The sequence below is a fragment of the Herpailurus yagouaroundi genome, unplaced genomic scaffold, assembly GCF_014898765.1.
Source record: "Herpailurus yagouaroundi ecotype Mexico unplaced genomic scaffold, PumYag 192, whole genome shotgun sequence".
Lineage (NCBI taxonomy): Eukaryota > Metazoa > Chordata > Mammalia > Carnivora > Felidae > Herpailurus > Herpailurus yagouaroundi.
In genome coordinates this window covers 15,216,944-15,230,908 of record NW_024412423.1, presented here as the reverse complement: position 1 = coordinate 15,230,908, position 13,965 = coordinate 15,216,944, and the positions used below count along the sequence as shown (strand labels likewise).

Sequence of the window (13,965 nt, the reverse complement as noted above, 5' to 3'; positions counted from 1 at the left end):
ATGTTTATAGCAGCACTTTCAACAATAGCCAAATTATGGAAAGAGCCGAAATGTCCATCAACTGACGAATGGATAAAGAAGCTGTGGTTTATATATACAATGGAATACTACTTGGCAATGAGAAAGAATGAAATATGGCCTTTTGTAGCAACGTGGATGGAACTGGAGAGTGTTATGCTAAGTGAAATAAGTTATACAGAGAAAGACAGATACCATATGTTTTCACTCTTATGTGGATCCTGAGAAACTTAACAGAAGACCATGGGGGAGGGGAAGGGAAAAAAAAAGAGAGAGGGAGGGAGGCAAACCGTAAGAGACTCTTAAAAACTGAGAATAAACAGGGTTGATGGGGGTAGGAGGGAGGGGAAAGTAGGTCATGGGCATTGAGGAGGGCACCTGTTGGGATGAGCATTGGGTGTTGTATGGAAACCAATTTGACAATTTCATATTAAAAAAAAAAGACTCTGAGATCAAGAGTCACATGCTTGAATGACTGAGCCAGCCAGGCACCCCAAGAATTGCCTAATTTCTGACCTATTTTTCCTTCTCAGCTCCTTTCTGGGATTTAAAATTTCATATTATGATTAAAAAAAGATGGGGCGCCTGGGTGGCGCAGTCGGTTGAGCGTCCGACTTCAGCCAGGTCACGATCTCGCGGTCCGTGAGTTCGAGCCCCGCATCAGGTTCTGGGCTGACAGCTCAGAGCCTGGAGCCTGTTTCCGATTCTGTGTCTCCCTCTCTCTCTGCCCCTGCCCCGTTCATGCTCTGTCTCTCTCTGTCCCAAAAATAAATAAACGTTGAAAAAAAAAAAAAGAATAAAATGATATATTATTGGGGCACCTGGCGGGCTCAATCAGTCAAGCATCTGACTCTCGATTTCCGCTCAGGTCATGATCTCATTCGTGGGATCGAGCCTTGTGTCAGGCTCAGCACAGAGCATGGAACTGCTTGGGATTCTCTCTCTCCCTCTCTCTCTCTCTGCACTTTCCCTGCTTGTGCTCTCTTTCTTTCTCAAAATAAATAAATAAACTGAAACCAAGTGTATACTATTATTGGTAACCATCATGCGTGCTTTCCCGTGCTGTCTCCTTTATTCATTTGAAGGCAAGAAGATAGAGAATAGTCTTTTTTCTCCCTGACAGTGCTGAGCTGTGGACTACTTTGCACATTATATCCTATGATGGTAAAAACCTCACAGAAGAAGAAATGGTTGGGGCACTATGTGATATAAAATGGAAAAAAGAATGAGTGGTTCTTGAAGCATGATCCCAGACTGGCATCACCATGTGGAAAGTTGTCAGCAATGTGAATTCTCAGGTCCCACCCCAGACCCAGTGAATCAGACACTCTGGGAGTGGGGCCAGCAGTCTGTGTTTGTCATGCCACCTGGGTGACTCTGGCGCTCACTTAAGTTTGAGAACCACGGAACAGACTCTTCTCCAAGAGCACACATTACGTCGGGGAGCAAGGCTTGTGATCTGCACTGCCTTTCTAGCCACAGTCACTTATCCCAACCTTTGTGCTGTTGGAATAAATGACAGGGTGGACATCCATGTAACCACCACCCCAGTTTGAACCATTATATAGAACATTTTCATCACCCTTCATGCACCTTCCCAGTAGATAATCCTAACAGATCAATTTGTTTGTTCTTGATCTTCATATAAAAGGAATCACAGGGATGTCTGGGTGGCTCAAGCGGTGGAGGTCTGACTTCGGCTCAGGTCATGATCTCACAGATTGTGGGTTCGAGCCCTGCATGGAGGCTCTAGGCTGTCAGCACGGAGCCGGCTTTGGATCCTCTGTCCCCCCTCTCCCTCTCTGCCCCACCCCCTTTCACACTCTCTCTCTCTAAAAATAAATAAAAACATTAAAAAAAAATAAAAGGAATCACATACTACAAAAATGTGTACATATGTCTGTACAAAGATACATGCATTGATAAACGATAGGGAGTTTGGTGCATATACATAGGGTCTGGTCAAAGGAGAGTGAGGAAAGAAACTGCACACCATCACATACAGCACTGCTCCACTTCGGTGTCCTGCAATGACATACAGGCAGAAAACTTGGAACATGACAGCTCATAACCACACAGAGGTAGTTAGACATCTAGTGGTCACGGGGGAGATGAAACAACACTCCAACGCCAGGAACCCTGGGTGAGCTCAGCTCGTGCATGCAAAGGGCGAGGCTTGGTCCCGTCCCCCTTGGGTGTGGCTCCCTTGGTGAGTCTCGGAAGGCTTGTCACTTACTCTGAGTGCAGTACAGCCCCGTCCAGCCGGGAGTGCATTTACATTCCCCATCATAGGCGCTGCAGAAGGCCCCGTTGTGACAGTTGCACGTGTGGATGCAGTTCGGGCCCCAGTGGGCAGGCGGACAAGCTGAAACCACAGCACGCATGGAGAGTTCGGTTAGAGCCCGGACACCAGCACCCAGCAGAGGGAACTCCGTCCTGCTGCCCATCTCCTTGCATATGGGAAGTTAGCGGTGTGCATCAGGACTAAGAAAGCACGGTGCTCCCAGACTGACTAATACCCAGATGGCAACATTGACTGCAACGGCAACCATCATTACTGCCACTGTATTCATGGACAGACTGCGGAGTGAGGCAGGCAGAACAAAAAGTATCTACAGTTCATAGATTTACTTGCCTAACAAATGTACGCTGAGCTCCTATGTGCCCAGCACTGTTCTAGACACAGAAGAGATAGCAGAGGACCAGGCAAGGTCCAGACCGTCCTTTGAAACCTTATACAGTAAAACCTTGTTTTGCAAGCATAATTCATTCCAGAAACATGCTTATAATCCAAGGCACCTGTATATCAAAGCGCATTTCAAGAACCATTGGCTCAGTTGTGATCATGCGACGTTGGGCATCATGTGCTCCTTGTATTGCAAGACATCGCTCACCAGAGCCACTCCCTCAGGGAAGGCTTCCCCAAGGAGAGAACATTTAAGCACAGATAAGATGGACAAAATGATAGGACTAAGAAAAACTAAGGGATCTGGTGTCACGTAAGTCACACACCAGTCGCTCTGCTCCAGAGTTGTCACTAGAGATTTGTTTAAAGTTTAAGGTGTAAATTATACGTAAGAATCGGTTTACTCATGAAAATTCTTAATTGCATGAAGCAGAAAATAATAAAAGGAAATCATTGGAGGGTCACTGTCCATTTAAGAGCAAAAAGGGCTTCAGATAAAGTATCTGTGAAATAATATCATATTATGGGGTAAAACGATTTGATTTACCAAAAACAAACAAAAAACACACAGAAAACCTTTTCATTTATACTAATGCTTTGAGAATAAACCTGCTTTGGGGCACCTGGGAGGCTCAGTCGGTTAAGCGTCCAACTTCATCTCAGGTCATGATCCCAGGGTTGATGGGTTCGAGCCCCGCATCGGGCTCTGTGCTGACAGCTCGGAGCCTGAAGCCTGCTTTGGATTCTATGTCTCTCTCTCTCTTTCTGACCCTCCCCCGCTCACACTCTGTCTCTCTCTCTCTCTCTCAAAAATAAATAAACATTTTGAAAAAACTTTAAGGAATAAACCTGCTTAAAATGAGGACAACCATTGTATCTACGTGAGAAGATGGGTCTTAGCAGAACCAGCTGATCATTTCAAAACAAAAAGAGATCAAACCATCATGCTGTTTACCTTTAGAGTACACAGTGATGTATGTTAATTATTTCTCAATAAAATTGGAGGAAAACAAAGCAGGACCATCTATAATTTTTATTTGGTTACCCAGTAGGGAATATGGCCCAATGAAGATAGTAAGTCTGAAGTAAGTAAAAAAGAGAAAAAAAATTCTCCTGAAATTGTGTGCACCATAATTTGCCCAAGAACAAGGGAAAAATGATAGGTGACGTTCAAGGTCTGAAATTAAACCTAGAATGGATTTTCTGAGTCCAATACCCTCATTTTACAGATTAAGAGTCACTGAAAAGTGAATAAGCATGCTACCCATTTAGGCTCTTTGCAAGACCTTATTTGGATTTAACATAGGAACATTGCACAGAGCTCTTAGTGGGGGAAACAGCCATTTAAAAATTAAAGTAATGTATATCATAATTATTCATATATTATTTCTTGATTATATAAACACTCTTACTTTAGTCCTAAAGAATTTGAAAACCAATGAAGATCAATGGTTGTTCCTAAATAAGACTTACGTTGAGAGCAGTCACTGCCAATCCAACCCGGGTAACACTGACAAGATCTGTCAATGGGGTTACAGGTTCCATTGTTGGTACAGGTACAAACCCCTGCACAGTTTTTCCCAAATCTGCCGCTGGGACACACTGTGAATAAGTTTTAGGTCAGTAACGCACAATTACATCTCATCGCATGGAACTCGAGAGTCTTGGGACAGAAAACAACTTTGAAAGCCATCAGCCCGGCTGCCCATTTAGTAGCTGCCTCCACTCAACAGCACCCCGTCATCTGGAATGGGCTCATTTTTAGAAACACATGAAGCCCAACATTCTCATTAAGGCATCACAAACCAGGAGACATCATCACGTTTCTGGAAATCTGACTTCATGGCTTCTTGCTCAGGGAGTCCAAACCCTCCCTGATACTGATTTTTCATGGGATGCTGTTTCCAATTAAAACCAAAGAGCAGCACAGCTCAGAGAGTAGAGATTTTCTGCCGGGGCGGCAAGCCAGCTTTTCCAAAGTCATTTCTGCAGAAGCTGCAGAAAGGGCATCCCAGAAGGCCTTGATAGCTGGTGGCTGAAAACGTCCTCGCGGAAGCCCGAGAGGAAGGCTGAGGACAGATTGCACGGGGCTTGACCGGCACCGCGCACCTCCCCCCAGACACTGTGCGCCTTACTTACCTTCATTGCAGAGAGCACCTGTGAAGCCAGGCAAGCAGTCGCACAGGCCCGTGATGTGGTGACAGGGCCCACTGCTGTGCACACACTGTGGACACGTCTGGCTGCAGCGATGCCCATAAAAACCGGGGGAGCAGACTGAAAATAGAATGGAAATCAACAGTTATCTTTCCTGAGACGTATTCCTCTCAAATTCCACATCAGGATCTAGCTGAAGTTTGGGGCAAAAATTTTTTTTTTTTGTTTAATGATACTGAGAATTTTCCAAGTCTAAAACAAGCACCAAAGGAAGAAGGGTAGTCCTTAATAATGAAAAGAAACCATTAAACTGAATTGCTGGAGGGCAGGCAAATGTCTCTGTCCTCTTTATTTTCTCATTTATGGTCCCAATTAACCTGGGGTCTGGCACACAACAGGGGCTTGAAGAATTTTTGTTGAACAAATAAATGAAAGGAAATAAAATTCTAAAATCTAATAAGGCCACATAAATACTCTCAAGCCATGTCTTGATCCTTTTTTCTTTAAGAGTCATTACTGGCAATAAACAGATCTATAGTCTGAATTAAAAGATTGTTCCTCCTCAACGTGGTCCAGATTAATGACTGTGATTGAGAAGTGAGCAAGCAAAATGCTACATAATTAGGTTCTCCTCAAGACATTACTTGGATTTAAACGCAAGACAAATGCATAGAGCTTTCACTGAAAAAAGAAAAAAGTCATCTAAAAATAAGGATAATGTGTCTTAGAGCCATATATTCTTTTCTTGATTACATTTACTAAAAGATTTCGTAAAATCTTATGGATCCCCTCCTCTCTTAAAAATCCCATTAACCAATGTCAACGGCCTCCATTTTTAACTCTGCAATTCTATTTCCCCCACAGCACTGGCTGTGAGACTACTAGCAAGATGTATGATTCGCCGCAAGGTTTGGCTGATGTTGACTTCTGGTAATTGAGGTAAGGCCAATGCCAAAATTGCTGAATCAAATATTTACAGGTCAATGGATTTCTGGAACACCATTTGCAAGATTTAAGGCAGGATCAAGAAACGTATCCTGACGACGATGCCAATGAGGCATTGAAATCATTACTGAGAAGGAAAGGCCAAAGCCCCATCTGTTAGGCTCGTCCTGGAGGTTGGAACGAATAAAGCTCTTCAGGCAGTGCTATCAAGGACAGCTCCACAAGGGACAGAGACCTATTACAGTCTCCTCCCCACTCCACTGCAACAGAACAGCGCCACGAACTGAGGTGTGGGACAGAGATAATAATTCTGCACACGGTACCTGAGAAGGGAAGGCAGACCTTTCCACGTAATGAGACACTTACTTCTCTGACACGTGGTGCCTCGGAACCCTGGCGCGCACTCACAGATGCCATCATCTGGGGAGCACGAAGCCCCATTTTTGCAGTAGCAGGGCAGAGAGCAGTTGGGGCCCCAGCGTCCCTCAGCACACACGCTGTCACAGTGGACACCTGAAACAATGCACACGGGCAAGGCTGACTAAGAGGCAGTGGGGGCTGGTGCCTCTGGGACACAAAGTCCCAGACGAGGAGGAGGAGGAGGACAGTCATGGTATCCAAGCTGGGTTATCTCTGCAACGATGAGCGGGATGGCATAAGGTTTAAAATTCACTTATATACGTCAGTACATCATCATACACTGTGTCATCATGTATCGTATCATCGTAGCATTAAAATAATCCCAGGGTGATTTTCTACCAAGTCATAAAAGAGCAGGAATAAAACACCTTTGTTATACTGATTTTTTAATTTTTTACATATACATAATTTATTGTCGCGTTAGTGATGTTTCTTTTTTAGAATGGTGAAGCAAATGGGAAGCCCAAGGGCTCTGTCTATTAAAGGCAAAATTTATCAAAAATATTTTTATCAGTGAGCCCTCAGCAACTTCCTTCTTCCCCCATCCTTTATCTTTGCAGAAAAACCAAGTGTAAAAAAGATAAAAAGAAGTAAAAAGTGGTTAAATTGTTTTACATAAAGAAAACTCTCCCCCTGGAGCACACACCATCTTAAAACATTTTGACGGGGGCGCCTGGGTGGCGCAGTCGGTTGAGCGTCTGACTTCAGCCAGGTCACGATCTCACGGTCCGTGAGTTCGAGCCCCGCGTCAGGCTCTGGGCTGATGGCTCGGAGCCTGGAGCCTGTTTCCGATTCTGTGTCTCCCTCTCTCTCTCTGCCCCTCCCCCGTTCATGCTCTGTCTCTGTCTGTCCCATAAATAAATAAAAACGTTGAAAAAAAAAATTAAAAAAAAAAAACAAAAAAAACCATTTTGACGATAGGGGCACCTGGGTGGCTCAGTCAGGTGAGCGTCCAACTTTGGCTCAGGTCACGATATCTTGGTTCATGGGTTCAAGCCCTGCACCAGGCTCTATGCTGACGGCTTGGAGCCTGCTTTGGACGTTGTGTCTCCCTCTCTCTCTGCCCCTCCCTAGCTCATGCTCTGTCTGTCTGTCTGTCTGTCTCTCTCTCTCTCAAAAATAAATAAGCATTAAAAAATTTAAAAAACAATAACAATTAAAGAAAAAAACATTTTGATGCTACATTGTACAGGATAGAAAGATACACTAATCTGTGCCACTAAATTCCTCTTTAAGAATTGAATCTGGCACTGGGCAGATAAAGGCACAATATCACAACTGATCTTATTTGCAGCTGTTGTCCAAGTTATTGATTATTAGGATACTACTCAATGTGGGTGTTTAACTCTCACCCGGAAACAGAAATTCTAGAGTTGGTCATGAATGAACAAACGCCTAAGGAAAATGCAAGGGAAAATGCAAAGTCGCAGAAATAAAAATAAAACCAGGTTTTACGTGAGGTAAAGAGAAGTCTCTTTGGGAAGTTTGTGTTTGAAATACAACAGGGGCCTCTTTCTTGTAAGTCAGAATTCTCCCCAACTCAAAGACACGCTCTTTGCATTGAGAAGCAGCGAGTTATAATTAGTAGTGAACTGGCAACTGCTGGCTTCAGACCAAGTGCAAACACAGTAAGAACAAGCACGCACACACTTAGGGATCCAGAATGCTGTCACCACCCAGCACCAAGGAAGCTGAGAAAGCCATGTTTTGTATTACAGTTTTTGCTTCGAAACTGATTAGGAGAAAAGTTACCGTGGCCCAAACCTTACAACAGAAGCAGCCCCAAACCATAATGTGAACGTTGCTAATTGGCACAGTCATTTCTGCTGAGCCATAACTCCACTTTTGGCTGTTCCCGTTTCCTCCTTCTGAAAATCTCCCACATGGTAAAGGCTGTTAAGTAGGCATGAAAGCTCACAGACCTCATTGTGTCTAGCTTGAGCCAACAAAAGACTATTATTTTAGCTCGCGCTGCTGGCTGAAGTGGGAGATCAGACCTGTTAGAAGCTGACTGGGGTTCAAGGATTCCCTGTAGAATAAAATATGGAATTTTGGCCTCCTGTGATTTTTTTTTTTTCTTGAGTTGACAAACATACGATCTTTTCTTTTTCTTTTCAAATCTCTTTTGAAAAGCTGAGGTGGAATCCCAAAATGCTATGCTCACCAAATGTGATTCAGCAGCTATAGAGTTGTATCTGGTGTTTGGGCTCGCACCTACACGAGGCAGGGCATTTAGTAAGGAGCAAACCACTTCAAAAAGAGGCTGCAAATGGAAAAATTTTGTTTTAAGAACTTAAAGGAAGTACCAACAAGGGTAATCTTGTGAAGGGTCACAGGCTTCACTCTCTTTTCAAATTCAGGTTCTGAGCGCTGACCATGAGCTAGGGCCCTATTTAATGGCACCTAAGACGGGGGGGGGGGGGGGAAATCCTGCTTGACAGATATTCGGACAACTCTGGCCATTTTGGTTTGCAGCCATCCATGCAAATCCCAGTAAGGACTTTGGAGAAGTAGAAGTTGAAAATCATCCTGAAAATTAGTCCTCATTTCTGGCACATTGTTGTGGGGTGGGAGCTTGAGGAAAGGGGAAGGGGTGGGATTTAGCCATTTATGGTGTTTTGGTTCATCAGCTACTTGCCAAATCTCTCCACCACATTAAATAAATGCAGCTAAATCAGAATGGAATACACTTGAGGTCGAAATTATCTGCTGCTTTTTTTGCATTATAGATTATCATAATTTATATGTGACTTAGCACATTCTCAATCAGAGCATGTTAAGAAAACTGACCCCAGCACAGATTGGTAAATCTGAATAAAGTGATCCTTTATTTCATATCTGATTCCTCTTCCCTAATAGGTTTGTCCAGCTGGATAGCACAGCCATCTGTCATAATCAACTTTATCGAGGTAATTTTCATAGAGTAACAAGGCCCACGATATAGCAAAGAGATCCATTACAATGATACGCTTGTTTCACATGATTTACCCATGATTTCATTTCCAGAGAATCACGGGGAATTTTAGAGATCATCTATCAAATCTGCTGTCTCCAATCATAAAAGAATATTTCAGCAGAACCAAGCCTACTTTTAAATATCTTTTATTTCAGGATTGCAAATAAGTCTCCCCTTTGAAAGTAAGTTATAGTAATTCTATGACCAACTTCCTCTAAAAATTCAACCTCTTTTCTTTTTCTCTACCATCAGTAAAATGAGTCATCACTTTTCAGATATTAATGCCTAATCTATTTGTAGACAAACATAAAGTATGCCTCAGGGGGCAATTCTAGAAAAAAGCATGAAGCTGCATTTTTTCCCCTTGCTGTCCTATTTTCTCCTACTGATACTCCTCCCCCTCAGAGCTCTGTGCCCTCCTATTATCTTTCCTTTCATCTTATAGTCAGGAAAAGGTAAGGTAAATTGATTACTGTTGAGTTGTTACCTTCTCTAGAGAATACTAATATTTTAAGAGAATACACACATGAGGAGCCTAAGAAATAAATCTCTAATTGTGAAATATCAGACACTGAGGCTCACAGAGGGGGTCCCTGGGTAAGTGTTTCTCTAGGCCACACTAGGTATACGGCTACTGATGTGACCTCCCTGTAAGACTAACCCTTCAGTAAAACTTTTTTCAGGATAGACAATTATAAGTTTGCTTTAACCTGTGTGTGTGTGATTCCTGAATTATTTCCATTCACCTCATCCCAATCTTTGCAAACTTGCTGGAGTCCTACAAGACATTTTTATGTTTCCTTTTTTATCAAAGACAGAAAAGAGAATTCAACTTAATGAATGTTCAAGGAGTCCAGGGGCTATTGGCTTCCTGGTGATAGGTGCTCTAAGAAAGAACTTCAACTCTAGAACGATAACGGCCCCAGAATAGGCACACCTAACCCTGTCTTGGGATCTCGGTCAGAAAAGGAGAGAGCCTGGGAAGGTGGAGAAGGGCTCCAAGCTAATGGAATGGTGGGTGCAAGGCCCAGAAGCCCAAAGAAGCATATGGAAATGGAGGACAGCTGAAACTGGGGTGGGGAAGAACAGGAGAGGTGTTTGGGCAGCCAGGCAGTGGTCACATACCCAAAGCCAGAATGCCACGCTGTGAAGTGTGAGCTTCCCCCTTGGGGTTGACAGGGACCAGATGGACAATGAAGCAGGAGCAGCACATAACGGAATTTGTGGTTTGTAGGAGGGCAGAAGACAGTTTGCGGATGATGGGTCTGGAAGCAAGAAGACCTGTGTCAGGGGGTTGTTTGGGGTTATCCAGGTAAAGGAAAAAAAAAGACAGACATGACAAGGTCTTAAACTAAGTCAAGGGCAGTTGGGATGCAGGTGGGGGGGGGGGGGGATAAATTCCTCAGAAATGCAAGGGACAATGGAGGTGAAAGATCTGTACTTGCACTGGCTCCTCCCGCCCCCATATTCTGCACAGGGAAATGAATGAAGTCTGGAGCTCCGTCAAAGAGAGATGGTGTTTCTGTTCACCACAGTGCCCAGCACACGGAGGGTGTTAAAGATTTGTTGAGTGAATCAAGAAGCACCGTCTCTCTTTCCAACTTGATATTCAGAACTATTTCCAACTGGATGGGAGCAACCATATAATTCTTTCTTTCCCTAAGGAAGTGATGAGAGGCCCATGCAGACCAGAAAACCCAGCATATGTATATTTTATATGCCTCAAATGGTGACCTTTCCCATCTAAGGGGGTAGAAATGTCTGCCTTGCTGATTTTTGAGAAGATATACCTTCATGAGCTCAGGCCTGTGTTTTTTAATGCTAGCCCAGATTACAAAGCAACCGAAGAATTAGGGAGGCATCTTGAAGAAACTGTTTTGGAATGTTTACCGAAGAAGAGATAAAGGCTCTAATGGGAGTTACTTTAGGAAACAACGCCCTAATGCGTTTGGAAGAGGGGACAAAATGAGAAGGGGGTATCTTTAAATGTGCAAGGATCTCTGGTTCAGTGGAAGCATTTTTTCCTGATCAACGTTCTAACGCTGATAAGGCGATCTGTGAGGGACTGTTTTTGCCAGGACTGAGGACAAAGAGCTCTTTGATAGCCTTCCCAAGTTGCTAGGCAATGGCTGAATGATCGTGATAAACTTCAGCTAAGCAGCTCTAAAGAAATGTTCGTGCATTTCATGCCTGATGCATTATGCCAGCGGCCTCAATGTGAAACCAGCATTCACTAGGCATTTGTGATTGCATGAATGCGGTAAAATAAATCATCTCGGGTGTCATTACTTCTCCCTCTCAGAGATAGAACCCAAACTCCTCGTCTTGCTAATTGTTCGTATTCCTAATGCCCGTACTGCACCCTTTGGGGGCATTAGTGAACGAAAGACATGATTTTCATTCGATGTCTGGTTCCTGAGCAACAAGCTATTAAACATCTATTAGAAGGAAGAGAGGGATTTGTTACTAATAATTGGGCTTGATGAGTATAGAAGAGAAGAGCCAGAGTAATCGTCATAATACTTTTGCTGCTTTTCTAATCCTCTCGCTAACAAAGCAGAGGCTTACTGTTGGCGTAGAGACGTTCTTCGCTGGTGTAACCACCTGTGCCCACGCTGTGTCCGCCCTGAGAGGACGTGAGTTTCTGCAGGCCAGGAGCTGGCCTCGCTTCACCCTCGTGCTCCCAGTATCCAGCACTGTGGCTGCACACAATTTGGAGGCACTCAACATGTGGTTGTTAAATCAAATCTTTCTATTTGGATACTATGAATTGTAAAGATGGATTAAAAAAGGATCTGCTTTACAGAGATGACCAAGTTGGAAAGGACATCCTGATAAACCACATAAATCATCGATGTGTGCATTTGTAGCTGCAAGACAAAAACACCAGAGGGCATGACCTGCCTCAGTCCGGACCTGGATAAAGTAAACAGAACAGACTGCTAAGCAGATGGGGGGCCCTGAGAGCTCTGGCTTTTTCTGCAGCCATTCTTTTGGGAAGGCAAGCCCCTTCCTCCCCTCTCACCTCAGGGACTCCACCTTCTGCTTTTACAGGACTCCCTCCCCGACAAAACTGCATAGATAGAGAGACATAAATGCTGCATAAATGTTGTCCACTCTTCAATACCCTGCTTGATTGGATGCATGCATGTTAATTAAAGCTCACTTCCACTTGCACTTTGATGTCACTGCATGAAGAATTAGGTTCCCCCTTATTATAACAACTCAGTCATCACCAAAACCACAGGAGAGATCACTTTGGCACAGATCAGTAGCTAAAGCAGCAGTTCACTTACTCACCTGGTCAACCTTGGAGAATTTGGGGAAACACACACATTTCCTCTTTGTAGTGCCCCCTGCCTCCTGGCTGGGCTCCAATAAGCACCCCACCTCTCTCCCTATTCTCTGTGCCCCTCCTTACCCTCCTACATAGTTGCCAGTCCCTCTCTCTTTCCCAAGGCTTCGAGAGGTTGATTTGGTGCCTTCAACTCTTTCCTCTTAGTTTAGCATTTAACTTTTTTTTTCTGCCATGAATGCATCCCTGAGACTTTTGCCACTGGTTATGAGGATTCTGCCACAGAAATGCTCCCTGCAACCCCCACCTCTTCAATAGCGAGAGTAAACATGCATGACAGAGGCCAGTCTACAGACGGGTAATTGTCACTGCATGAGCCACTGGTGCAACCTTTTTTAAGCAGGCTTCACACCTAAGAGCCCAACATGGGGCTTGAACTCACAACCCTGAGATCAAGACCTGAGGTGAGATCAAGAGTCAGATGCATAACCGACTGGGCCACCCAAGCGCCGACGTATAACTTGTGAAATGACAAATGAGGCCACCAAGTAAGGTTGTGCAGGCTGTACACTACACAAGAGCCTCTGGCCACAGGGCTAAGTGAGGGCAGAAATCCATCTGCCAAGCAGTACAACCTGAAAGATTTCCAAACCTTCTCCAAATTTGTGCAAAAGGTGCTTTATGGGCAGGCAATAGCTCTGCCTTCTTCATGCACCCCCCAGCTGATCATTCACCAGGTGTGAGGTGGGGACAGGGAATACACAAGTTAAAAAAGTTCCCAGGTGACAGTGATCTTAGCCAGAACTTGGAACCAGGCTGGGGATGGCATATGTTCCCCCACAGCCAGAATGAAATCTTGATTAACTATAATACTCAGTGAAGAGGTGTTTTGGCTGACTGAAGTCAGGGCAAAAAGGGAGGAAAAAAGTCAGCATGTGTCTACTGTTTTTGGAAAATACTTTATAAAGCATATTACTTTATTACTGTGGAAATACACAAACATACACAAACACAACTAATTACATTTCTTTGACATCTGGGACTTCAAAATAATCATTTGAAAAGCCAATCTCACTTTACAGCAGTGTGCGTGTGTGTGTGTGTGTGTGTGTGTGTGTGTGTGTGTGTGTGTAGAGGTGTGGGAGAAGGAGCCCAGGACAAAGCCTATATTTTGGATAGTGTTTCGTTTTCCCCCATTTTTTTTTGCTACAATCTGCCTCTTTTGGTAAAGTAATCAATGGGCTAAAAAAATCCATATATTAAGGTTTTAAATAACTACATATAGTAAAAGTCCTTGTCATTTTTTTAAATTTTTTTTAACGTTTTTTATTTATTTTTGAGACAGAGACAGAGCATGAACAGGGGAGGGACAGAGAGAGAGGGAGACACAGAATCGGAAGCAGGCTCCAGGCTCTGAGCCATCAGCCCAGAGCCCGACGTGGGGCTCGAACTCACAGACCGCGAGATTGTGACCTGAGCTGAAGTCGCAGG

The 13,965-nt window shown here is 44.0% G+C and overlaps 1 protein-coding gene across 2 annotated transcripts in view; it reads right to left on the bottom strand.

The window, feature by feature from the left end:
* The window catches only part of MEGF10 (multiple EGF like domains 10), a 180,070-nt gene that overhangs the window by 22,858 nt on the left and 143,247 nt on the right, over nucleotides 1-13,965 (bottom strand). For both annotated transcript variants that reach the window (XM_040444369.1, XM_040444370.1), the window contains 4 exons: nucleotides 6,170-6,316; nucleotides 4,844-4,978; nucleotides 4,178-4,306; nucleotides 2,255-2,383 (listed from right to left, as the gene is read on the bottom strand). In XM_040444369.1, coding sequence (XP_040300303.1) covers nucleotides 2,255-2,383; nucleotides 4,178-4,306; nucleotides 4,844-4,978; nucleotides 6,170-6,316 — 540 coding nt within the window. The remainder of the gene's footprint in view (nucleotides 1-2,254; nucleotides 2,384-4,177; nucleotides 4,307-4,843; nucleotides 4,979-6,169; nucleotides 6,317-13,965) is intronic.